Source organism: Scyliorhinus canicula, chromosome 10 (genome assembly GCF_902713615.1).
Source record: "Scyliorhinus canicula chromosome 10, sScyCan1.1, whole genome shotgun sequence".
NCBI lineage: Eukaryota > Metazoa > Chordata > Chondrichthyes > Carcharhiniformes > Scyliorhinidae > Scyliorhinus > Scyliorhinus canicula.
The window spans coordinates 178,954,822-178,982,681 of record NC_052155.1 but is presented as its reverse complement, the minus strand read 5'-3'; the positions used below and the strand labels follow the sequence as shown (position 1 = coordinate 178,982,681).

The 27,860-nt window shown below is 48.2% G+C and overlaps 1 protein-coding gene across 8 annotated transcripts in view; it reads left to right on the top strand.

Moving 5' to 3' along the window:
• Positions 1–27,860, top strand: part of ofcc1 (orofacial cleft 1 candidate 1) — a 220,670-nt gene that overhangs the window by 62,754 nt on the left and 130,056 nt on the right. For all 8 annotated transcript variants that reach the window (XM_038810230.1, XM_038810225.1, XM_038810231.1 and 5 more), the window contains one exon: positions 2,001–2,125. In XM_038810230.1, the coding sequence (XP_038666158.1) occupies positions 2,001–2,125 (125 nt within the window). The remainder of the gene's footprint in view (positions 1–2,000; positions 2,126–27,860) is intronic.

Here is a 27,860-nt window from a genome sequence, read left to right as displayed (position 1 = left end):
TGTGATCTGACTTTAGAATATGCATCCTTAACATTTATTGTGTACCAGCTCAGCTCAGATGTGATGGCACAGTCAATTGGTTAGCACTGTTGCTTCACAGCGCCAGCGTTCCAGGTTCAATTCCCGGCTTGGGTCACTGTCTGTGCGGAGTCAGCACGTTCTCCCTGTGTCTGCGTGGGTTTCCTCCGGGTGCTCCGGTTTCCTCCCAAAGTCCCGAAAGACGTGCTGTTAGGTGAATTGGACATTCTGAATTCTCCCTCAGTGCATCTGAACAGGCGCCGGAATGTGGCGACTAGCGGCTTTTCCCAGTAACTTCATTGCAGTGTTAATGTAAGCCTACTTGTGTCAATAATGAAGATTATCATTATTATTAAAAGGCATATGTTTCTTTCGAATTTAGCTCCAAGTGCTCAGTTGAATGCTTGAAATTATTTTGCCACACGAAGAGGCAATTTTAGTATTCTTTTTTGAGGCAAAATTTATCATAAAACCGTGGAAGGGTACAGCACCGAGGACGCAATCCAGTCCATCTGTTGTGTGCTGGTTCCTCGCACGAGCAACTCCACCTGGTCCCACGCCCCTGCCATTTTCCCCATGGTCCTGCAAATCCTACTTTTCAGGTAATGATCCAATTCCTTTTTGAAAACCTGGATTAAATTTACCTACGTCACACCCGCAGGCAGCGCATTCCGGATCCGAACCACTCGCTGTGTGAAAGCATTTTTCCTCATGTCACCTCCGATTTGTTTGGAAATCATCTTAACTCTGTGCCTTCTGGTTCTTGATCCTCCCATCAGCGGGAACGGTTCACCCCCATCTACTCTGCCCAGATTCCCCACCCACCCTTCATGATTTTGAACGCCTCCATCAAATCTCCTCTCCATCAACTCTTCTCCAATGAGGACAACCCCAGATTCTTCAATCCATCCTCGTAATGGAAGTTACATCCGATAAACTGTTAACACCAGGAGGTTTTTTCCGCTGTGATTGTTTTTTAAAGGGGCGTTGTGTACCTCGCTCTGCCTGTAGACAAAGGGCAGAATTCTCCGACCCCCCCCCCCCCCCCCCGGCGCAAATCGCGTCAAGCCACCCTGAGGCCGGGACGTAATTCTTCGCAGTGCGGAGAATCGGCGCCATTGGCGCTGGCGTGGTTGGCGTGCCACCGGTTGGGGTATGCGCCGACTCTCCGGCTCACGCCGGCGCACCGATTCTCAGGCCCGAATGGGCCGAGCGACTGTCAACAAAAAGCCGAGTCCTCCGGCTCCGTTCTAACATCCTCTGAGCCGGCGGGACCTTGGCGTTGAAGGGTCCGGAGGCGGACTGTGGGGGGAGGGGGAGGGTTCGACATCGGGGGGGGGAGGGGGGGGGGGCTCCGTAGTGGCCTGGCCCGCGATCTGAAGGGTGGCGAGAGGGGGAAAGGGCCTTCCTTCGTTCAGTGCTGATCTCTCATGACATCAGTCGAAGATTGAAGGTGACTAGTTAATTCATGCATCCATTCTGCTAAAAATTTCAATCAACAAGCAAGGCAACTTATGGACAGTAATCCCCTGGAATTTAAATGCTTTCTTAAAACAACACTGAGAAGTATACGCATGCAGTTTGTGAGGCCCCATGAACCCTTCATAAGAAAAAACATCACAGATGTAAGGTAAAAAAAATGGGGGTTATTTTTTTCCAAGCAATTAATTGTAGCTCTGGGTCACTGTCCTTGTGGAGTTTGCACATTCTCCCCGTGTCTGTGTGGGTTTCACCCTCACAACCCAAAGATGTGCAGGGTAGGTGGATTGGCCACGCTAAATTGCCCCTTAATTGAGAAAAAAATAATTGGGTACCCTAAAAAATTTATTTTTTAAAAAAGTAATTAATTGTACTAAAATACCTGGTCAAGGACGTCACAATTTCCCCTTTAATGTGCCCACGATTGCTCTTTGCTCGAAATGTTAGTAATTTTTCAACGGTTTTCTGGCAGGTTGATATTCCTCAATTTGTTTTGTTTACAGGCTATTCGTCATAATCTGCTTAAACTCAACACCAAAGATAAATGTCCAAACCCTGTTGAGAAGGACAGATATCCACAGGTGCCCTCATACGAGGTGGACCCGGATCAATACCGTTTCTCTGTCGCGTGAGTGTCATTTCAAAAATAGGCTGCCTTTTACAAGAGCCATTTCTTCTCCCCAGACATTCGTTCGTTATTTTGACCGAGTTATTCTTTTGCCACGTACTATTACGTTTAATAGGTTCCTCTTTTATCTGTTGGGGAATCTCAAAGCTAGGGGATTAAGGTGCCTGTTCTTGACTGACTCAAGGATCAGCGTTGAGAAAAAATCATGTTAATTAGATTAGCTTAATGCAGGAGTGAAGATGTTAAAGGGACATTGTCAAAAAAGAGCACATCTTCCCTTTAAATTCTGATTATGTGAGGTAGAATGCTTACGTTCTTGGCTTAACAGTGTACAAACTAGGATGAGTGCCGGAGAGAAACTTGATGATGATTTCAGATTTAAATTGTTATTTTTGGATTTCATTTTGAATATTTTTGTTCAAGGTTATCAATCTTAAGTAATTTGTACACATCAGAGTCTGCCTTATAGAGTTTGTAACAGCAAATTATATAGGTTGTATAGCTAGTGTTTCAGTAGAAGTGATGCACTATCGAGAGTAGAATGTAATCGAGGCTTTATTACACAGAGATGTGTGGCCTCCTACAGCAGCTGGCAAAATGGCTGCTGTACGGGGAGCACACATATTTATACTCCGCCTACTGGGCGGAGCCAGCAGGCAGGGATCTACCCCCGTACCTGTAGTACAGGGGCCTTACTGTAAAACCCATTTATGTACAATATAATACAACAGTGGTGACTACCACATTCACCCCCTGTTCAAAATGAGTCCAGCGGGGGTGGTGGGAACTATATACATACAGATTGCTTTTAAAAATTACAGAGACGGTTACAAATTTAGACAATCCGGTGCCTTGATCTGTCGTCGAGAGCGGCGCAGTGCTAGTGGCGACTCAGGCGTCGGCTTGGTCGTCGGTGACTCCGGGAGTGTGACATAATCCTCTTCAGCCGGGTGGGAGCAAGAGGTGGATGGATTGTCCTGGAGCGGGGGCTGCGGTGGGGTGTGCCGGGGGAAGGGAGTGTGGCGCCGGGGCAGGGGGGGGTGGTGTGTGGGGACCCAGCTGGTGCCAGGTCCCTGAGGGAGACTGTGTCTTGGCGGCTATTGGGCTACCCTACATAGGCGTACTGCGGGTTAGCGTGGAGTAGCTGTACCCTCTCAACCAACGGGTCCGCCTTGTGGAGTCGCACGTGATTCTGGAGGCGAGCAGGTCCTGGAGTTGCCAGCAACGTTGAGAGCGAAACCCCGGAGGTGGACTTCCTGGGGAAGGCAAAGGGACGTTCATGGAGGGTTTTGTTAGTCATGGTGCAGAGGAGCGACTGAATGGAGTGAAGTGCGCGGGAGTGGACCTCCTGCCAGCAGGAGGCTGGGAGATTTCTGGACCGTAGGGCCAGCTGGACGGCCTTCCAGACCGTAACCATTCTCCCGCTCCATCTGCCCGTTTCCCCGGGGTTGTAGCTGGTCATCCTGCTCGAGGCAATGCCCCTGTTGAGCAGGTACTGGCGCAGCTCATCGCTCATAAATGAGGATCCCCGGTCGCTGTGGATGTAGGAGGAGAAACCGAACAGAGCGAAGATGGTGTTGAGGGCTTTGATGACGGTGGCAGACGTCATATCGGGGCATGGGATGGCAAAGGGTAATCGGGAATATTCGTCGGCCACACTGCGAAAGTACATGTTTCAGCCGGTGGAGGGGAGGGGCCCTTTGAAGTCCACGCTGAGGCGTTCAGAGGGGCAGGAGGCCTTCACCAGGCACGCACGGTCTGGCCAGGAGAAGTGCGGTTTACACTCTGAGCAGACCTGGCAGTCTCTGGTGATAGCGCTGACTTCCTCGATGGAGTAGGGCAGATTGCGGGCCTTAATGAAGTGGTAAAAATGGGTGACTGCTGGGTGACCGAGATTGTCGTGCAGGGTCCGGATTCGGTCCACATGTGCGCTGGCACATGTACCTTGGGATAGGACATCGGGGGGGCGTGTTGAGCTTACCGGGGCAATACAAAATCTCGTAATTGTAGGTGGAGAGCTCCATCCTCCACCTCAAGATTTTATCATTCTTAATCTTACCCCGCTGTGTGTTGTTAAACATGAAGGCAACCGACCACTGCCGGCCAGGTAATGCCTCCAATGTCGCACAGCTTCAACGATCGATTGGGCCATCTTTTCGACGAAGGAATGCTGAATTTCGGAGGCATAGAGGGTGCGGGGAAAGAATGCCATGGGCCTGTCTGCCTGGTTGAGGGTGGCGGCCAGAGCGATGTCTGATGCATCGCTCTCGAATTGGAAGGGGAGCGTCTTGTTGACCGCGTGCATCGCGGCCTTGGCAATATCGGCCTTGATACGGTCGAAGGCCTGGTGAGCCTCGGCCGTCAGTGGGAAAGCGGTGGATTGAATGAGTGGGCGGGCCTTGTCCGCATAGTTTGGGACCCACTGGCGTAATACGAAAAGAACCCCAGGCATTGTTTGAGGACTTTGGGGCAGTGGGGGAGGGGGAGTTCCATGAGGGGGCGCATGCGATCGGGGTCAGGCCCTAGAACTCCGTTCAGAACCAAATGGTCGAGGATGGCTAATCGGTTCACTTCTCCTTGTTGTAAGTTAGGTTGAGGAGAGTGGCGGTGTGGAGGAATTTGGAAATGTTAGCGTCGTGGTCCTGCTGGTCGTGGCTGCAGATGGTGATGTTGTCCAGGTACGGGAAGGTGGCCCGCAGTCCGTACCGGTCGGTCAACCATTCGGTCCATCTCCTGTTGGAAGACTGAGACCCCGTTGGTGACGCTGAAGGGAACCCCAAGGAAATGGTTAAGGCGGCCGTTTGCTTCAAACGCAGTGTATGGGCGGTCGGCCTTACGGATGGGGAGTTGGTGGTAGGCAGATTTCAGGTCCACTGTCGAGAAGACCCGGTACTGTGCAATCTGTTTGACCATATCAGATATGCGTGGGAGGGGGTACGCATCGAGTTGCGTGTACCGGTTGATAGTCTGACTGTAGTCAACGACCATCCTGTTTTTCTCCCTGGTTTTCACCACTACCAATTGGGCTCTCCAGGGGCTATTGCTGTCCTCGAAAATACTTTCCTGCAGCAGCCGCTGGACCTCTGACCTGATGAAGGTCCTGTCCTGGGCGCTGTACCGTCTGCTCCTGGTGGCGACGAGTTTGCAACCCAGGGATAGATTTGCAAAAAGGGAAGGCGGGTCAACCTTAAGGGTCACGAGGCCGCAAACAGTAAGGGGTGGTAAATTTCAGGGTTAGGCTCTGGAGGTTGTACTGGAAGTCCAGGCCGAGTAGCAAGGCAGTGCAGAGGTTGTGAAGGACATAGAGCCGGAAGCCGCTGAACTCTACGCCCTGGACGGTGAGGTTGGCGATGCAGTACCCCTGGATTGCCACGGAGTGGGATCCGGAGGCCAGGGAGATTCTTTGGTTAGCGGGGTGTACGCCTTACCGTATCGAGGTGGATGAAGCTCTCAGTGCTCCCAGAGTCCACAAGGCAGGATATCTCTTGCCCGTCAACCTTCACCTTTGTCGAAGCGGTCGCAAGGTTGTGCAGTCGAGACTGGTCGATCGTGACCGAGGCGAGACGCGGCTGGTCGTCGACGGTTGCAGGCGATGAGCGGCCTGATGAGGTGCCCGATGGGCAGGGGTCCTGAGGCAGGCAAGATGGCGGCGCTCTCGGTCCGCACGTGTCCTGGGGCAGGCAAGATGGCGGCACCCTTTGGTTCTGAGGCAAGCAAGATGGCGGCACCCACGGGCCGCATGTGTTTTGAGTAGAGCAAGATGGCAATGCCCACGGGCCACACGTGGTCTGAGGAGGGGAAAATGGCAGCGCCCACTGGCTGCACGTGGAGGGTGCCGGGACAATAGTGGCGATTGAGCAGGCCAGGCACACTGCAGTGAAATGTCCCTTCTTGCCACAGGCCTTGCAGAGCGCGCTCTGCGCCGGGCAGCGCTGCTGGGGGTGTTTTGTCTGTCCACAGAAGTAGCATTTGGGTCCCCCAGGGTTGGTTGGCTGCCGTGCAGTGCAGGCGTGTGGTTGGCTGGGGGTGGTTGCTGATGGGGTCCACGATGGGGTGGCCGCTGGCGGGGTCCACGATGCACATTGGGAGTGAGCTGTGCGGTCGGGGGCATAAGCCTGTACGTTGCGTGAGGCAACCGTAAGTGAGAGCGCTAGTTTCTTGGTCATCGCGAGGTCAAGCGTGGCCCTTTCTAAGAGGCGCTGGCAGATGTAGTCAGACCCTAGCCTGTCTCTCTCACTGCTCTGGTAAACGCAATCCTCGCAGACCCAGCATACCCAACACATTAGATACTGCCTTAGAGTCTATGCAATAATAATAGCTTATTGTCACAAGTAAGCTTCAATGAAGTTACTGCGAAAAGCCCCTAGTTGGGGGTTTCTAGAGTTGGAACATAGAACATACAGTGCAGAAGGAGGCCATTTGGCCCAATGAGTCTGCACCAACCCACTTAACCCCTCACTTCCACCCTATCCCCCTAACCCAATAACCCCTCCTAACTTTTTTGGTCACTAACGTCAATTTAGCATGGCCAGTCCACCTAATCTGCACGTCTTTGGACTGTGGGAGGAAACCGGAGCACCCGGAGGAAACCCACGCAGACACGGGGAGGACGTGCAGACTCTGCACAGACAGTGACTGAGCGGGGAATCGAACCTGGGGCCCTGGTATTACTTAAAGGTATTTTCCTCTCTATATGAAGACACTTGCCACTTATGGTTGATTGACCAGAAAGGTTTTAATTTCGCAGCCCAGAAGCAAGAGGCGTGTGGTGGTCTTGAAGTGATAAGGCAGAGGCGCTTTGTGGAACAAAATGAATTTATGGATAACAAAGGACAATAGTACTGAGGCCGCTGGACTGACTGCCCTGGAGCAGCACGGAGCTGCCCCTTCCAGCCTTTACATCTTTACTACATGGCTCCCCGATATATTCTGCCTGAGAGAGCACTCCACCCTCTTGGGTGATCGGCCGCTCTCGGTCCCCATTGGTCCCCGGAGCCAGGACACCCTCCTCTGCTGTGCTAAAGGGACTGCCACTTTAATCCACTATCAGGGAGCCAAAATCAAACAGGAATCAAATGCCGGAGCGCATCGGATAACCCAGCACTTTCAAGAAATAAAATTTGATCCACCAGATAAAGGCACTTACCTCCTACCTCCCCTCCAAGTCCATCACTTACCAAGACTTCTGTCAAAATAATTTACAAGACAGAAATCTAAATTCCTGCCATCCGACTCCCGAACGTTAAAAGCACGCACAGAAATGAATTCTGAGCTCTGCATGAGAAACAATTTCTACGAGCAAATGGCAACACAATTCATTGCCCCTTTCTACATTTGCTTTTGAACTTTATGGCCGGGATTTACCGGCTGCTCACGCCGGCGGGAGATTCAGGTCCCACGCCGGCGCACGGGGTTCCCGGTGGCGCGGAGTCAATGGCGGGACCGGCGCGATACCACTGGCGGACCGACCCCACCGCTGAAAAACACGCCGTGGGGTGGCTGGTAAATCCTGGCCTCCGATTGCCACTTGTGCCAGATTAGCCAATCTATTACTGCTGTGAAGCACCTCATGTGCAAAATGAGGTTGAACAATGGGTGAAGGAGCAAACTTGAGGAACAGCACCTCAAATCCGATTAGGCACGTTACTGCCTTTCTGGACTTAGCATTGAGTTCAACAACTTCAGACTCTGAACTCTCCCTTCCACCTTCACCCCATTTTTATTTCTATCAATTGATTTTCATTTCTTCCATTGATCTGTTCCAAGTGGCCCCTTGACACACTGCTCACCTCCGTTCTGCCAGTCACACATTCTAATCTCTTTATGTGCCACTCTCGGCACCCTTCTTAGCCTTAATCACCCCCATTTGCATTCCTTTTGTCGTTCTGTCTACGACATCTTTGTCAATCTCCACCTGTCGCTGGCCCCCTATCCAGCCCCACCGCTCCATGCCACTCCCCGTCCACAACAGTATAAATCTGACCCTATTTCCAGGCCTCTTTAGCTTTGACAAAGAGTCGCCCCAACTAGAAACGTTTGCTCAGCTCTCTCTCCACAGATGCTGTCAGGCCTGCTGAGATTCTGCAGCATTTTCTGTTTTGTTTCAGATTCCAGCATCCGCAGCCATTTTGCCCTGATCAGCTGCTTGCTCAAGTTGGACCACTTGCTGAAAGCCTTGTACTTACACTAACAAGTGTCGCCAGGCCCAGCTCAGGAATACCCTGGCACTGAAGACATTGGAAGGGGAGTCGAAGAAGAAGGTTCGCTGCCTCCTCCACGGAGACTGCAGCAAGTGAGCTCACTTCTTGATGACGTGGAGATGCCGGCATTGGACTGGGGTGGGCACAGTAAGAAGTCTTACAACACCAGGTTAAAGGCTAACAGGTTTGTTTCAAATCACTAGCTTTCGGAGCACTGCTCCTTCCTCAGGTGAATGAAGAAGTAGGTTCCAGAAACATATATATAGACAAAGTCAAAGACGATACTTTGAATGCGAGCATTTGCAGGTAATTAAGTCTTTACAGATCCAGAGAGAGGGGTAATCCCAGGTTAAAGAGGTGTGAATTGTCTCAAGCCAGGACAGTTGGTAGGATTTTGCAAGCCCAGGCCAGATGGTGGGGGATGAATGTAATGCGACATGAATCCCAGGTCCCGGTTGAGGCTGTACTCATGTGTGCGGAACTTGGCTAGAGGTTTCTGTTTGGCGATTCTGCGTTGTTGGGCGTCCTGAAGGCTGCCTTGGAGAACGCTTACCCGGAGATCAGAGGCTGAATGCCCTTGACTGCTGAAGTTTTCCCCGACTGGAAGGGAACATTCGTGCCTGGCGATTGTCGCGCAATGTCTGTTCATCCGTTGTCGCCGCGTCTGCATGGTCTCGCCAATGTACCACACTTTGGGACATCCTTTCCTGCAGCTTATGAGGTAGACACCGTTGGCCGAGTCATACGAGTATGTACCTCATGGGTGGTGTTCTCACATGTAATGGTGATACCCATGTCGATGATCTGGCACGTCTTGTAGAGATTGCCATGGCAGGGTTGTGTGATGTTGTGGTTGCTGTTCTGAAGGCTGGGTAGTTTGCTACAAACAACGGTTGTTTGAAGGCAAGTTGTGGGGGTGTGGGGATGACCTTGGCAAGATGTTCGTCTTCATCGATGATGTGTTGAAGGCTGCGAAGAAGATGTAGTTTATCCATTCCAGGGAAGTACTGGATGACGAAGGGTACTTTTTCGGTTGTGTCCCGTGTTTGTCTTCTGAGGAGGTCGGTGCAGTTTTTTGCTGTGGCGTGTTGGAACTGTCGATCGATGAGTCGAGCGCCATATCCCATTCGTATGAGGGCATCTTTTAGAGTCTGTACGGAGAAAAGACAAAATGGTTCATGATACATCCCCACACCCTGTAGCGAAGGGTGTACATTAAGTGGGCAGCACATATGGTGGGCAGCACGGTAGCATGGTGGTTAGCATAAATGCTTCACAGCTCCAGGGTCCCAGGTTCGATTCCCGGCTGGGTCACTGTCTGCGCGGAGTCTGCACGTCCTCCCTGTGTGTGCGTGGGTTTCCTCCGGGTGCTCCGGTTTCCTCCCACAGTCCAAAGATGTGCGGGTTAGGTGGATTGGCCATGCTAAATTGCCCGTAGTGTCCTAAAAAGTAAGGTTAAGGGGGGGGTTGTTGGGTTACGGGTATAGGGTGGATACGTGGGTCTGAGTAGGGTGATCATGGCTCGGCACAACATCGAGGGCCGAAGGTCCTGATCTGTGCTGTACTGTTCTATGTTCTATGTTCTTCAGTAACATGCAAGGAGCAGAAACTCGATCCAACAGTTATTTAACACACTAAAACAACTTTATTTGCATCCACGGTGCAAACGGAGAAATGGCAGTGGTGTTTGCAAACCCATTTTAAAGTTCGATGCAGCAACACGCCTTGACCCGGGAGCAGATATGAAGCTGCTAACAGAAGTAAGGCAGCTACTGTCGGAAGCAGCACATGTTGAGCAGATTCTCCAGGAGTTCCTCCCTGGGGCCCTGCTTTCATGTCGAATCACAGATTATTTCCTCACCCTCTTCGTGTGCGCTGTTTCTTCTGCTTGTTCGTCCAGAAAATAGAACATTTGGAAGGAAAGCCGCGCCTAATGGCCAACTTTCATTGGAGAGGCCAAATGTGCCTTTGCAGGTCAGGGAGGAGAACGTGTTTGTCGGTGGAAGATTACCTGCACAATAGTGAGGTTAATGAAAAATTCTGGGACCAGCATGGGAGTGGGATGTGCGTGTGAGTGGAACACATCTGGGGTGGGACATGCATGTGAGTAGCACATGGGTGTGAGCAGCACATGTGACGATCAGACCAGCAGCTTGTGTTACATTATTTAAAGGGTGAATCTACAAGCATTTGCTTCTAATGTGGAATGTGCTTGTTTCTGATCTAACGCATTTACACCCTTCTATAATTAAGGAGACGAATACTGTATGAAATACTCCAGATGTGATTTCATCAATGCCGTGTACAGCTGAAGCATAACCTCCCTACTTTTATATTCAATTCCCCTCACAGCAAATGATAACATTCTATTAGCTTTCCTAACTATTTGCTGTACATGCGAACTGGCCTTCTGTGATCCATGCGCTAGAACACCCAGAATCCTCTGAAACGGAGCTCTACAATTTCTCACCGTTTAGATAATGTGCTGCTTTTTTTATTATTTCTGCCAAACTGGATGATTTCACATTCATGTTTTACTTATTTACTTAAGGGGCAGCACGGTAACATAGTGGATAGCACTGTAACTTCACAGTGCCAGGGTCTCAGGTTCTATTTCCTGCTGGGTCACTGTCTGTGCAGAGTCTGCACGTTCTCCCCGTGTCTGCGTGGGTTTCCTCCGGGTGCTCCGGTTTCCTCCCACAGTCCAAAGATATGCAGGTTAGGTGGATTGGCCATGCTAAATTGCCCTCAGTGTCCAAAAGGGTTAGGCGGGGTTATTGGGTTATGGGGATAGGGTGGAAGTGAGGGCTTAAGTGGGTTGGTGCATACCCGTTGGGCCGAATGGCCTCCTTCAACACTGTATGTTCTATGTTTACTTCTGTTTTACTGGCACAATTTCTCCAACTTCCAGAGTTTCACCCCACATACAATTAGCCCTAACCGCCACCATGTGTGACTGATTCCTCACTCGGCCCCACTTGCCTCCTACGGCCTACATTCATGTTGACGTTTTCCTACCCAGATAGCTGCGAGTCACCAAACTTATTCAGAGCAGAGCTACACTGATTTCTGACAGACAAAGGATTCAAGGTCTGTGGAACAGGAGGCAGATAGGAGGGTGGAGTTGGGACGTGCAACCGAATCAGCCACAATCTCATTCAGTGGTGGAACAGACTTGAAAGGCTGAATAGCTTCCTCCTGCTCCTGAGTCTTCTATTCCTATAACTGCATTTTCAATGCTACATCAGCTTAGCCCATACACTGGGCTGGCAGTCTTGTAGTTTCGTCTCCCGCAATCAATTTGCTCACAGTAATTAAATAAGGCAATCATTGATAAATGAAGCACCATTGAAATAAAACATTCAATGTTTTTCATGAAATAACTTGAAATGATATATTCTGCTTAGCAGCAGCCCTGTCACCTCTAGAATGCATGGCAACAAATCGCTACGGGACATGTAAATAACATGGTTAAGAAAGCGAACACGATACTTTCAATTATTAGCCGAGACAGAGAATATAAGGGCAGGAAGGTTACGGTAGCATTGTATATGTCACCACCGGAATACTGCATACAGTTCTGGTCAGCACATTACAGGGCTGAAAGTGATTGCACTGATGTGGAGGTGAAGCGTTGGACTGGGGTGGGCACAAGTCCAACAACACCAGGTTAAGGTCCAATAGATTTATTTGGAATCACTAGCTTTCATAGAATAAAATTATAGAATTTACAGTGCAGAAGGAGGCCATTCAGCCCATCGAGTCTGCACCAGCCCTTGGAAAGAGCACCCTATTTAAGCCCACGTCTCCACCTTATCCCCATAACCCAGTAACCCCATCTAACCTTTTGGACACTAAGGAGCAATTGATCACGGCCAATCCACCTAACCTGCACATCTTTGCACTCCGGAGGAAACCAGAGCACCCGGAGGAAACCCACGCAGACACGGGGAGAAAGTGCAAACTCCGCACAGTCGCCCGAGGCCGGAATTGAACCCGGGATCCTGGAGCCGTGAGGCAGCAGTGCTAATCACTGTGCCACCGTGCCACCTTCATCACTCATCAGGTGAGTGATGAAGGAGCTGCGCTCCGAAAGCTAGTGATTCCAAATAAACCTGTTGGACTTTAACCTGGTGTTTTAAGACTTCTTACAGCGATTACATTCTTGAAGGTACAGAGGAGATTTACAAGGATGTTGCCAGGAATGGAGAATTCTACCTCTGAGGATAGGTTGGATAGGCTGCTATTGTTTTCTATGAAACAGAAGAGGCTGCGGAGAGACTTAATTGAGCTTCTGAAGCGGGCAGCACGGTGGCGCAGTGGGTTAGCCCTATTGCCTCACGGCGCCGAGGTCCCAGGTTCAATCCCGGCTCTGAGTCACGGTCCGTGTGGAGTTCGCACATTCTCCCAATGTCTGCGTGGATTTGGCCTCCACAACCCCAAAGATGCACAGGCTAGGTGGATTGGCCACGCTAAGTTTCCCCTTAATTGGAAAAAATGAATTGGGTGCTTTAAATTTATTTTTTAAATTGAGCTGAAAATTATGAGGGGCTTAGGTAGAGACAATAGGCAGAACCTAGTCCCCTTAGCAGAGAGGCCGGTAAGAAGTAGATGTAAGTTTAAAGTAAATGGTGTAATATTCGCGTAAAAGTAAGGAGACATTTGGTCACCAAACTCTTCGGTATCCTGTCTAGTGCAATCACATCCTTGCTGTAATGTGGAGACCAGAACTGTGCGCAGTGCTCCAGCTGTGATCCAGCTAGTGTTTTATGCAGTTCTACCATAACTTGTTGGGGGCCTGTAATCCACTGCTTGAAACCGCAATTAAAACATACTTGAATATGCACTTCAGATGCTGGAACTGTCAAGGCTATGGACCCAGAGCTGGAAACCAGGATTAGACTGGATACCTCTTTGTTGGCTGGCAAGAATGATGGGCTGAATGGCCTCCTTTGGAGCCATACATTTTCGCTGCTTCTCAAGTCAGAAGGATGTGAATTCGGATCTCAGGCACAAAATCTAGACTGACACTCCAGGGCCGTACTGAGGGAATGCTGCACCTTTGGAGACACCGTCTTTCAGGTGGTCCATTAAGTTACGTATCCCCTCTCCTGATGGACATAAAGGTTCTCTGGACACAATTTCGAAGATGATCGAGTGACTTCTCCCCACTGTCCTGGTTGATATTTATGTCTCAACTAACACCTGAAAATAGATATTTCTGGTCATTACCAGTGCTGTTTGTGGGAGCTTGCTGTGCAGAGTGCACAGTGCGTCGTACTCTGTGTCCTATCATAGCATTGTGCACCCCCCTCAAACAATTCCCCTGAAGGGTGGTATGGTAGCACAATGGGTAGCACTGTCGCTTCACAGCTCCAGGGTCCCAGGTTTGATTCCTGGCTGAGTCACTGTCTGTGTCTGCACATTCTCCCCCTGTGTGCGTGGGTTTCCTCCGGGTGCTCTGATTTTCTCCCACAGTTCAAAGATGTGCAGGTTAAGTGGATTGGCCATGCTAAATTGGCCCTTGGTGTCCAATAATGTTGGGTGGGGTTACGGGGATCGGGTGGAGGTGTGGGCTTAAGTAGGGTGCTCTTTCCAAGGGCCGGTGCAGACCTGATGGGCTGAAAGGCCTCCTTCTGCACTGTAAATTCGATGAAAGGTATTACCTTGGGCAACTACATTTTCTTACAATATTTAAGTGATATTTACACACCAAGGTGAAAAATTACTCTGCCATCAGGGCAACTTATTGACTAATATGATTCTCCTGATTTTTGAAATTCCTAATGCATCAAATTATTAGTACGACAGTTTGGACAATCCGTCTGAGGCACTGAGCTTGTGGTTGTGCACAGCTGTTGAAAATATGAACGCACGCTTTGGTTGCGAAGGTTTCGCGAAGTTGCAAAATTTTGTTGGCCCAATTCTAAAACTGATTCCGTGAAGTACATTCAACTCACAACACTGAGGAATCTGGTGCACCGTGATTAAAATGCCGCTGGCATTCTTTTGAAATTCGAGCACGTTTCTTTCACAAAAGTTTAATGATGGTGAAGTATTTGGAATGAATTTCAGGTCAGCTTTCATCTCCGCTCTCCGGTTGGACAGCCCCTCGCTTGTCGATTGTGCGCAGGAACGGTAGGGGCAGGAAAGGGGAGGAAAGTGGTGCAAGGCCCTGGGAGAGACTTTCACACAGCTGTCAACTCAAAACCTTACTCTGGGCACCCGCATTCTTCAGGAAAATAAAGCCCATCAGTTTGAAATTTCTCTCAGCTTTATGCCGGGTCTTGGAATGAGCTTGTGACCGCACAGTGGTCAGTAAAGATCTTGGCGAGCTGAACAGAGTCATATTGTTAGATGCATGTAGTTCCCACACCCGATAACTAGGCGTCTGTTGTCCAGTGATAAAGAAAGCATAGATACATGAGGCAGACGACCCAAAGTGCACACACTTTCTTCCATTGTTCCCCTGAAAGAGGTGAGTATTCCAGATCTAAAGAATAATTTAGTCATTGAAGTTCTGCTCTTGACCGAATCCCATCGATTCAGAACATGTTGAGTCTTTTTCTTTTGGTGAAATCCTGATCATATTCACAATAAGCTGCCATTAGCTGCGTAGGTTTTGAAGAACTGTTTCTTAGCTTACACACAAGCCACACTGCTTGTAGCTCTAACTCTTAGCTTCGAGATTTGTCCCCATAATCCCCACTGCTAGAATGGTCCCAGGCGTGTCCAAGACCAGGATTCAGGACAACCAGGCCTTAAGCCGCATTTTCCTGGATTGCTTTGTGCCTCTGCCCACGTCTACAGGACCATTGACTCAACAGGGCTGGACGAGGTGGTGGGGACATCCTTAGATTAGGCCTTTCTGCTCCCCTGCCTTCATTCCAAACCCAACCCAGCTACCCTCTGAGATTTCTGCGTAGCTCCAAATCTGGCCTCTTGAGAATCCCCGGACTGTTTATGCCCCAGCATTGGTAGTCATCCCAGCTCGCAATACTGGATTTCACTCCTGTCAATCATTATGTGTCAGCAATATGCTAACACTGTAATGCATCGTGTTGTTAAATCATCTGTGCTAGAGCTCCGCTTCATTTACCTGCTGTAAAAATGATCTCACTGTCTTGTGGGTGTCACTGTGATGGATCTTGATGGAAAGATTGTATTGATGAATATTACTCAGGCTTTGATTACAGATATAAGATCATTTAAATGAGTTCAATCACTAATAAAATACGCAGGGGTTATTACCAATGGTCGGAGCAGCAATATTTCTGGGAAAACTGGCGGCAAGATCAAAATATAACATGGAAATGCACATGTTCGATTGTATTTCAAAACTAGAGCAGAAATGCACAGTAAGGCTGTGCAAGTTACTCCAACTACAATATAAACCTGAGCTTAAAATGTACTGGAAGGAGGTGTTTAGGGTAATTTCCAAGGTGGCGCATGTGAAACTAGATCCGGATCCCTGGGAGGCCATATTCGGGGTGTCGGACTAGCCAGGATTGGAAACGGGTGCGGAGGCAGATATCATTGCCTTCGCCTCGTTGATCGCCCGAAGGTGGATCCTGCTGGGATGGAGAGCAGCCTCTCCACCCTGTGCCCTGGCGTGGCGGGGGGACCTGTTGGAATACTTGACCCTTGAGAAGGTTAAGTTCGAATTGAGGGGAAGCTCGGAGGGGTTCTACAAATCATGGGCACTATTTATTATGCACTTTCAAGAACTGGATAACATCGAACATTAGTTGGGGGGGGGGTGGGTGGGAGGGTTGGGGGGGAAGGGGGGCTGTGTGTATTAAAGATGACTATGGGTAATCCCTGATTCCTTTTTGTCATTTGTTTATGTTAACATACGGGGTGATGTTTGGGGGCTGGTGGGAGGATGGGGGTCGTTGTTATTATGGGGTTTGACATATTTGTTTGTTGATTATTGTTTGTTGTTGATGGGTGTACATTTGGGAGAAAATGTGAAAAAGGAGAATAAAAATATTTTTAAAAATGTAATAGAGCTTGCAACATCCACAGACCTATTTGAGAGACATTGGTTGAAGGGATGTGTGCAGGTGTTCAGTTTGACAAAAGCAGCACAAGAAATAAGTTGCCACTTCAAACTCACTGTGTATCATCGGTTTAAGAGTGATGACTTTCTCATGCAGCTATGGAACCATCTGTCCGACCCTTAGTCCGTGAGGCAGCTCGCTGGAATTGAAAAGCTTTAGAATTCAGTGAAGCCTAATCAATCTCATAATCTTCACCCACTGGAATGAAAGTCCAACTAACCTGCGATGCAACTTTTAAATGATCTTTTATTCATTCAAGCGATGTGTACATCGCTGGCTAGGCTGGTATTTATTGCTTATTTCCAATTTCCCTTGAGGAGGTGGCACTGTGCTGCCTTCTTGAGCTACTGGCAGTCCGCATGTGGGTGTAGGCACATCTATGGTGTTGTTAGGGAGGGAGATTCAGGATTTTATCCCACTGACAGTGAAGGCACATAATGCGCGATCCATGAACACAGAAACGAAGGAGTAGTCCAAATCGAAGGCTTTAATCTACAAGAAGTGTGCCCAGCAGCATGAGTACAGAAAGAAGGGGCAGCACGGTGGCAGAGTGGTTAGCACAGCTGCCTCACGGCGCTGAGGTCCCAGGTTCGATCCCGGCTCTCGGTCACTGTCCGTGTGGAGTTTGCACATTCTCCCCGTGTCTGCGTGGGTTTCGCCCCCACAGCCCAAAAATGTGCAGAGTAGGTGGATTGGCCATGCTAAATTGTCCCTTAATTAGAAAAAATAATTGGGTAATCTAAATTTATTTAAAAAAATAAGTACAGAAAGAACGATGGCTGCTGGGAAACACGGGTTCTTATACTCCGCCTCATAGGCGGAGCTACCTTCCTCTCGACCAATGAGAAGACAACACTTGGGCCAATGGGCAGCAAGCCTTCTCCACCAATAGCAGCACACACTCCCAGGTACCGTAGTACCTCTAGTCGTACTACCACAGAACAGCAATATATTTCCAAGTCAGGATGGTGAGTGGCTTAGAGGGGAACCTCCAGGTGATGGTGTTCCCATGCATCTGCTGCCCTTGTCCTTTTAGATGGTAGTGGTCATTGTTTTGGAAGGTGCAGCAGTGCATCCTGGAGAGGGTGCACACGGCTACCACCGCGTGTCGGTGGTGGAGGGAGTGATTTTGTTTTTGGATGGGGTGCCAATGACGTGGGATGCTTTGTCCCGGATGGTGTGAGCTTCTTGAGTGTTGTTGAAGCTGCACTCATCCAGGCAAGGGGATAGTACTCCATCACACTGCTGACTTATGCCTTGTTAATTGCGGACAGACCTTTGGGAGTCAGGAGGTGAGTTACCCGTCACCTCTGACCTGTTCTTGTACCTACTATATATATATGGCTATTCCAGTTCAGTTTTGGTCAATTGTAAACCCCAGGATGTTGATAGTGGGGGACCCATCGAAGGTAACGCCATTGAATGTCAAGGGGCAATGGTTAGGCTCTCTCTCTTTGGAGGTGGTCTTTGCCTGCGACTTGTGTGGTGCAAATGTCACTTGCCACTTATCAGCCCAAGCCTGGATGTTGTCCAGGCCTTGCTACATTTGGGCAGAGATTGCTTCCTTCTCTGAGGAGTCGCGAATGGTGCTGAATATTCTGCAAGCATCCGGGAATTTGCTGTACATTATTTGCCTGCTGATGCAAGAAACAGGTATGGATCCTTTTTGATGTCTTCCTACACGCAGAAAGCAGCAGGGAGCATGTTAATCGTGCATTCCCAATCATTTTTGAAATTACCTCATTCCATATGCAGGTTTTAGGTGCATTTTACTTGTCTGCACCAGAAATAAAAATCAGTTTTTGGGTAATAGCTGCATCTCACTTAATCTCCACTTTGCTGCTTGGCTTGTAGTTGGATTCCATTCCAATTGTAATAATATCAAAACTGAAGCCAGGCCCTTTGGCGCAGGGATTACTTATTTGACTGCAGTTTTTGATTAATGTGAGACACATTATTTTCCAGGCTGTGTATTGTAAATGCATGAATAAATCTTATGTGCAAAGAAAACATAAGAAAATGAGTAAAGTATTGTCAGCATAATTAATTTCTCTCCCTGTCAAGACAGTTGTATAATGTCTCTTGCACTCTGATTGGTATTCATTACAGCACACTCGCTCATCCACATAGGTGTGCTCCTTTTGCATAACTTTATTCATATTATTCAAATTTGTTTATGGCACCATATAATATATAACCAGCCGGCTACAGCAGGGAACATGCATTAGGGCACCAGAAATTCACCAGAATTATTATATTGCGCCGTAATCCACTTATAATACAACCAATGTGCATGGTAAGTGTGCAGTAATGTCACAACAGGGTGCTCTTTCCAAGAGCCGGTGCAGACTCGATGGGCCGAATGGCCTCCTTCTGCACTGTAAATTCTATGAAAAAATTCTATGACATAACATCAGCACCATTATCACCAGTTTTGGTGAAATCTGTTACGCACCGAAACACTTATTTTTGACGAATTAGTGATAACTTTTTGACTTGAATCTCAAACAGGTCTGCTGGGTTAGCATTCACGTATGACCTGAGATCTACAGCACACAGACAAACCATTCAACCAAATTGGTCCATACCAATGTTTGGGTTCCACCACAGCCCTCCTCCCACCCTCATGCACCTCACACTATCAGCATAACCTCTTCTCGTTCCTTTCTCCCTCGTGTACTTATCCTGCTCCCTATTTAAATGTATCTATGCTGTTCACCTCAATTATTGCATTTGATTTGATTTGATCTGATTTTGTTTATTGTCACGTACCAAGGTACAGTGAAAAGTATTTTTCTGCAAACAGTTCACTGGATCATTAAGTACATGAAAAGAAAAGAAAATAAATGAAAATATATAATAGGGCAACACAAGATACACAGTGTAACTACATAACACTGGCACGGGTGAAGCATACAGGGGTGTAGTGTTAATCAGGTCAGTCCATAAGAGGGTCGTTTAGGAGTCTGGTAACAGCAGGGAAGAAGCTGTTTTTGAGTCTGTTCGTGCGTGTTCTTAGACTTTTGTATCTCCTGCCCGATGGAAGAAGTTGGAAGAGTGAGTAAGCCGGGTGGGAGGGGTCTTTGATTATGCTGCCCACTTTCTCCAGGCAGTGGGAGGTGTAGATGGAGTCAACGGATGGAAGGCCGGTTCGTGTGATGGACTGGGCGGTATTCACGACTTTCTGAAGTTTCTTGCGGTCTTGGGCTGAGCAGTTGCCATACCAGGCTGTGATGCAGCCAGATAGGATGCATTTGGTAGCAAGTTCCTCATTCTCACCACTCTCTGAGTAAAGAATTTCCTCCCAAATTCCCTTTTGGGTTTATGAATTGCTAGCTCATGGCCCTTAGTTTTGGATCTCCCCATAAGTAGACACATTTCCTTCACCTATATCCTATTAGCCCCCTCTATTAGCTCACTCTTGAGCCTTCTCTGTTGCCTTACGTTGTGCACAAAGTGACTTGGATTATGTTTGCTTTCAACACTTTCTCTGCCATCTGCACCTTTAAGCATGCACTTTATTTGTTTTGGCAGATTTTGCACCTCTGAGAATCCTATTTTCTCCACAAGTGGTTGGGTTTTGAATGAGGTAAAATCAAGCCCATCGTGTTGCATTGGTGATAATACAGTCATTGTTCTTTTTCAACTGCTTCCTCATCTGTGTAATTCATTCAGCCACATTTGCCAAAGGGCATATTTTGTTACATGTGTTTGAAAACCAAAGATAGTTTTAAGGGATTTAAATTTCTTTTGATAAACATTAGAAATAAAGTAAAGTTCGAAGTGGTTTAATTTAACGTTTCTGTGCTTGGAAGGGTGAAATCTATAGTTAGATTCATGTTGGACAAAGGTGTTTGTGTATGTGGGTGTTGGTTTTAACTCCAACTGTGATTCTGTTGTACTTCGAGAGGGCCACGGTGTGAAGAATAAATAAACCAGGAATGTTGCTTAGCTAATGGGGCCTCTAAGGTAGAGAAGCTTTTACGTTTTAGTTTTGCTAATTTGATTGCAGTGGCAAATAGTTGGTGAGTGAAGCAGTTGGTTTTCTAAGGCTAAAGAGGAAATATCTCTCTCAGCCTTGCGAGAAGAAAATCTATACTATGGAGTAATGGAAAAGAAAACAGATGCCGGAAATCTAAAGCTCAGCTCGTTAAGTAAACTAGAGAAATGAAGAGAAGTTTCCAAGAAGTCTGGAGTTAATGGAACAGAGGACACTGGGAACCAGAACAGATTACTGTTCAGTAAAGTCACAGAAAGTTGAAAAGGCATTGGACTATGATAGGCCCGAAAGATATTTGCTGAGGTTTGTGATAAATTCCCACAGTTTGGGAGACATTGGCAGGGATTCTCCTACCCGAATCCCTAGGGGGGCGCAAAAATCGCACCCCGCCGAGCTGACTTCACCATTCTCCAGCGCCATTGATAGCGGCCCCACTGCGATTCTCCTAGCCCCGATGGGCCGAGTGTCCGACGAGTTTGGCCGAGTTCCGCCAGTGTGGGTTACTCAGGTCCCACACGGCGGGACCTGGAAGGTGAGTGTGTCAGAGCTATCTTGGATGGGGGGGGGGGGGCACGGTGGCCTGGCCCATGATCGGGGCCTACCGATCGGCGGGTGGGCTGGTTCCGTGGGGGCCTACTTTGCTCCGTGCCGGGCCCCTGTAGGGCTCCGCCATATTGCACGGGGTCCAGCACGGAGAAGGGAACCCCCACGCATGCGCGGAAATACGCCGGCTGTTCAGCGCATGCGCTGAATTACACGGCCATCCGACCCCAGCTGGAGCTGCGGCGACGACTCCGGCGGCAACCTAGAAATGTGAGAATCATTTTGGGGGCTGTTGATGCCGGAATCATTGGCGCCGGTTTTCACGCCAGCGTGGGGACATAGCCCCATTATTAGAGAATCCTGCCCACTATGTGAAATAAGTGTGGAAATCAGTGTCTGAACACTGGGGTTTGTGTAAAAGCCTTGAATACAAAGGAAACCTGAAGAGAGAGGGCGTAAAACCTGAAAGTGAAACCTTGATGGAAGTAGCAGAGGGAAAGCATAATTTAATGTAAGATTTGAAAGTGTGACTTTCAAAAGTGGAATTTGAAATCGCTCATGTGACAACTGGAGTTCAGTGAAACAAGGTAGCTCACGGTATAAGAATCAACTGGGGGGGGGATTTTGACATTCACTTGGGTTCAATGAGGAGTGTGTCTTACCACAGTCAACTTGTGTGCTTAAAAGGGACTTTGTGTGTTAATGAGATCATTGTAGTTTAGGATGTGCTTTGTAATCTGTGTTAATCTTAAAAACTGTGTGTATTTGTTACGCTAAAGGGGGGAGTCAAGGAGGATAGTTTCACAATCCAACTTTTCAAGTTTCCTAAATGTTTTTTTCTTGGTGTTAAAACTACTTAGCGGTCCCGTAACTCTGTTCCTCCATGTTTTATGCAAAAAAGTAAAAGTTACAGTCTTTTGAGCCAGGATTCCACTCTGGGATATTCCAATCCTTGTTATAACATGAAGCAATGATAAACAAATGCCTTGTGCACATTACTTAGAATAGTAACTAATCAAGGCACCAATTTCAGATGTAGGTCGGATCCCCAGTGGTTTTGGGCCTGTGCCCATGGTTTTCTCACATGTGGACGCAGTGACCCAAAGCCAACCAGGGACCACATACACCAGGCACCTGTAATTCACACCTAACCATCTGCTGTTCTTTAGCAAGCAGAAACAAACACTAAAATGAGTCCTTACGGGGAATGGATGGAATACATATTGGCTAGCTTGCTTTTTGGCTAACTACAGATGTAAACATCATCTCCTCAAACCTGAAATCTCAAATAAACACACTGATTCTATTTATTAGCATCACATTTGAAACAAAAGACGATTGCTGGGAATCTGCACATTAAGCTGCAAAAAAAACGTAAGCTGTCAGGTATGACCCAATAAAGCAGCAAGGTGGCTGAACTCTCGTGATCATAGAATCATAGAATCCCTACAGTGCAGAAGGAGGCTATCTGGCCCACTGAGTCTGCACTATGACCCTCCGAAAGAGCACCCAACCCAGGCCCACTCCCTGACTCTAGCCCTGTAACCCCATCTGACCCTTGAGTACTAAGGGGCAATTTTAGCATCGCCAATCAACCTAACCACATCTTTGGACACCAAGAGGCAAGTTATCATGGTCAATCCACCTATTGTGCACATCTTCGGACTGTGGGAGGAAACCAGAGCATCGGCACGAAACCCACGCAGACACGGGGAGGATATGAAAACTCCACACAGTCAGTCACCCGAGGCTGGAATTGAACCCGGGTCCCTGGTGCTGTGAGGCAACAGTGCAAACCACTCTGCCACTGTGACATGATGTTCAATATTTCAAGTGATGCAGTGAGACCTGTACTGATGTTCTGAAAAGTTTCGGGAAAACAAGGGGATGCAATGATGGAATGGCATTGTCACTGGACTATTAAACCAGAGACCCAGGATAATGTTCCGGGAACATGGTTTCAAATCCCACCACGGCAGATGGTGAAAAAGTCTAATGATGGCCATGAAACCATTGTCGATTATTGTAAAAACCCATCTGGTTCACTAACGTCCTTTAGGGAAGGAAGTCTGCTGCCTTTACCCGGCCTGGACTACACTTGATTTCAGACCCACAGCAAGTGTGGTTGACTCTTAAATGCCCTCTGAACAAGCCAATCAGTTCAAAGGAAGTTAGGGGTGGGCAACAAAATGCCCACATCCCCGAACCAATTTTTAAAAACATAAAGTACTTTTTGAAAAATTAAACAATATTCTAAGAAATATCAGCCTGGGAATCTGTAATGTTCTAGTACAATTATGGATGTCAAGCTTGGAGCATTGAGAAAGAGGAAGGAAAACAAATCAACAACTTTGAAATGCGGTTCTTAAGAAGGGCCCTAAGGTAAGCTGGTTGGAGAAAACAGCCAATGAACAAGTATTGAACGAGTTCGAAAGAGCAAGGGGATCCTTAAATAATATTGAAAGATGACAAATGGAGTTCTTCGGACCTGTTATCCGTATGGTAGAGTTAGAACCTAATTGCCTCCAGATGGGTTAATGGAAGAAGAGTAAGAGGCTGACAGTGAAGGAATCAACTAGACAACATTAAAGACTGGCTTAACCAGAATGCCAGGCAAAAGCCTGCTAGAAGGTCAAAGGGAAGGGCGTTGTAGTCAGAAATTACTTTTAAACCTAGCAAGATAGCACAATGATGGGGAGAAACATGGAATTCTCTTCATTTTGTGCTCTGATGTGATTCTTGTATTAAGTGAGTTTGGCTAGGGAACTAGACAGACAACTGAAAAGGAAGAGTGTGTTGGGTTATGGGCAGGCAGAAGGCGGGAGAATGCCGCTAAGGGAATTGTTCATTCATAGAAACATTGAAAATAGGAGTAGGAAGAGGCCATTCGCCCTTTCAACCTGCTCTGCCATTATGTTCATGGATGATCATCCAGCTCAATAGCCTTATCTCGCCTTCCCCCATATCCTTTGATCCTCTTCACCTCAAGTGTTATGACTGCTTCTTGAAAACATACAGGGCGTGATTCTCGCATCGGGCAGCTAAGTGTCGACGCCGGTGTAAAAACGCAAGTGTTTTACTCCGGCGTCGGCGACTGTTCCGTGACCCCATTCTCCGGCCCACAGGGGGCTAACACGGCGATGGAGCGGCCCACGCCGCTCCAGCTGTCGATCCCGGCGTGATCCCAGCAACGCGGGGTCCGCGCATTCGCAGTTGGGCCGGTGCCAACTAGCGCATGCGCAGTGGCCTTCTTCCCCGCGCCGGCCCCGACGCCAAAAATGGCGCAGGGCTACAGGAGCCGGCGCGGATGAAAGGAGGCCCCCAGACAGAGAGGCCGGCCCACCGATCGGTGCGCCCCAATCGCGGGCCAGGCCACTACAGAGACTCCCCCCTGGGGTCGGACCCAACCTCCTCCCCCCACAGGCCGCCCCGGATCCTTCAATGCCGCGATCGCACCAGTTCAGAGGATGTTAGAATGGCGGCGGCGGGACTCGGCTCTTTGTTCACGGCCGCTTGGCCTATTCGGGCCGGAGAATCGGCACGCTTGCCTGTGCCGGCCGGGCCGGAGAGTCGACGCATACCCAGACTGGCGCTGCGCCAACCACGGTGACACCAAAGACGCTGATTGTCCGCATTTCGGAGAATTGCGTCCCGGCACGGAGCGGCGTGGCACGATTCCCACGGCTCCGCACCGATTCTCCGATCCTGCAGTGGGTCAGTGAATTCCGTCCACAATGTTTTGGCCTCAACTATTTCCTGTGGTAAAGAATTCAACAGGCTCACCACTCTCTGGGTGAATAAATGTCTCCTCATCTCTGACCTAAACGGTCTACCCCGTATCCTCGGACTGTGAGCCCTGGTTCTGAAAACCCCCACCATCGGGAACATCCTTCTTGCATCTACCCTGTCTAGTCCTGTTAGAATTGTACAGGTTTCTATGAGATCGCCACCTCATTCTTCTGAACTCCAGCAATCCTGACCGATTCAATCTGTCCTCATATGCCAGTCCCGCCATCCCAGGAATCAGCTGGTCAGCGAGCTAGCTCTCAATCAGCGGGTCAGAGCCAAATGGCCCCCTTGTGTGCTGTGTTAATTCATTGATTCTGCGATTCGAGTTGAGATACTGGATGGGCACAAATTTGATTCAGAGGGGACTTAGAAAGGCTGTTTGTCCTTCAAATTGATAAGTCATCAGACTGGATCAGATGCATCTGAGAATACTCCAAGAGAAATAAAGATGGAAATTGCTGAGGCACTGACCACAATCTTCCAATCATTGGATACCAGAGGACAGGAGAACAGTAAATGTTGGTCAGGTGTCATCGCACCATGTTTACGCTCAGCCCACCCTCAAAAAAGGATATGGACTAGAGACACAGCCACAGGTCACAAGGGGGGGGGGGGGGGGGGGGGGGGGGGGGGTGGTCTATTAATATACTGCCAGGTTTCACATTTTGAACTATATTTGACTACATGCCTGAGACTTCCAAATACTGGAGGAGAAGAGCTTAGCCAAATATATTTTTTATTATTTTAGCTTGACTTCTTGTCCAGTTATTGTGTTTTTGCACTCTCAGTGCCATCAGTCACCCCCAAGAGCAGACCTTGAGCTCTCTGCGATCCACAGTGCAGCTTTTGCCACGCAATACTTCAATGGGAGCAGAACCTGAGGAATACAACAGTGAATCCTTGCATGCGTATGCTGGCAGCTGAATTATCTCATGTGCTTTTGTTTCACTTCACATGAATGAAGGGTACGTTGGCACTGATACCATCCAATTTCTGGAAGTCCCTGGCTATGACAAACAATGAGGTTGTAACTTATTAACTATTTCAATGTAGGTTCTTAAACTTGAGCTAATATCTCAACACCGTACTTGCTCCCTGTTTCCGGGAGACTGAGAATAAGCCCATGAGATAGAGATCTCTCTAACTTATGAAGCTTCTGTGGTGAATCACAGTAGTGTAATTCACACTGTATTACACATGTTGTACTATATCTCTGTAAGCTCAGCACACGAGCAGTTGCGCTGCTCTGCCACTAGGGGGAGATGTACTGGGAGTGTACGGGAGTTTGTACTGGGCTCCACCCTTGGCTTCACCCACGGCTCCTCCCTCTAACCGGAAGTATAAAAGTTGATGCTGAGAGCCTGCCTGCCAGTTCATCTGGAGTTCATCTTGTCACAGGCAGGCTCTGTTGTAAGACGATTAAAACCACTGTTCACGTCTAACCACGTGTCGCGTGAATTGATGGTCTCATCAGCTTCCCAAGCCTAAATAAATAGTGGTGCCAAATTAGCAGTACAAGGCATTTTGCCAGAGGAAAGAGATCGCAGTCCACCAGACCCATCCATTAGGTTACTGTTCAGAGTCGGGTCCCTACCCTTTGATGTGGTGGAGGAAGACCCCTGCATCTGTTTCAATGAAGTCTCCTGTTGTGCACATGACATGAACTGATCTTGGATCCTCCGCCAACCTCTCAGAAGGGTTCTTTGGTCTTCCTCTTTCGGCTTTTCTCCATGTTACATGAGATCACCAGAATGTTGATTCCTTTGACTCCAAGCATCGTTGTTTGGATTTGGCAGGTGATTTTACAGTCAGATGACCTTCCTGCTGCTAAACCTGCCCCATAATTTTGGGGCTGGAAATTATAGCGTGGCTAACCAGGTCTCTTTTCTGCTCTTACCGTCTGTCACAGGCACGTTGGAAGGATTTTTAGGTCAAAAGCCAACCTGTTTGGCCATGGTTACGAACCGACCTTCCTTGGACATCAAGTCCTGGAGTGGAACTTGAACCCAGAGCTTCAAGTTCGGAGTTAGTCCACCCATTGCACCGCAGGACCTCCCATACATTTGGATAAGGCATAGAGGTCATAACCCTGTTTAAACTCTCGGCGCAGAGAGAGCATTCCTGTTGTAGCTGGTGGGTATTGCATGTCGGATGACATTGATGGAAATGCTGCCCAATGGGTGGGGTATATTCATTTGAGGGTGAGCGGAGTGGAAACGCTGCTGAACGCGACTGTTAATGCAGGCAAGCATGGATTGTTCAGCTGAGTCAGGAGCTGCTGCTGAAGGACTCTGGCGACATTCGGGGGCAACTTGGTGCAAAATCCAGCAAACCACTATCAGAGCATCGTAGAAAGCTGCCAGGGAAGCAGGTGCACACCTGCTTGATGCACTGCAGGTGATTCACACCAGTTAAGCATCACTGGATTGGAAGGTCTTGTAATTCCTGAAGCCAGTGGGAGGGTCTCAGCCAGTTTGAGTAGCAATAAATTTGCGTAATGGAGTTTATTATCCTATGTGTATCTGATGAAAGAAATCGTCTTTTTATTATTCTTACACAACTGGAACCATTTTAAATCAGAATTTCATCAGTTAAAACTAATTTTGAAAAGGTTATTATCTATTTGCATTCTTTGTCATTGAACCTTAAACAAAAACAATTCTTTTCTGACAACTGACAAGTGCTGCACTATGATTTATTCACTTAAGTAGACTTCTCTGGTGGACATAGTGAGTTGAACAATACTTTCCTCTGGCAAAATGCCTTGTACTGCTAATTTGGCACCACTATTGATTTAGGCTTGGGAAGCTTCATAAGAAAATAGCTTCAAGGTGCAAGCGGTAAGCAATAAATATTTCTCTCAGTGAAAGGAAAAAGCTATTAATGGATGTGAAAGCATGTGTACATTGGACATTTTACCAGGATAGTGAATGGTTTTACACCACAGTTCTTCCCTAGTGCTCTTTTTTTTCTCAAAAGTTAAAATGGCATAGGCAAATAATGAGATGGATCATTATGAGGGGAGGATTACAGTGATTGTCCACAGAAAAGATTGTAATGAAGGTTTGTTTCAGTCCATTTAAGCTCCAATCCCTGGAAAAGGGACAGATAGAGTTCAATTGGCACATGGTGAAAGGTCA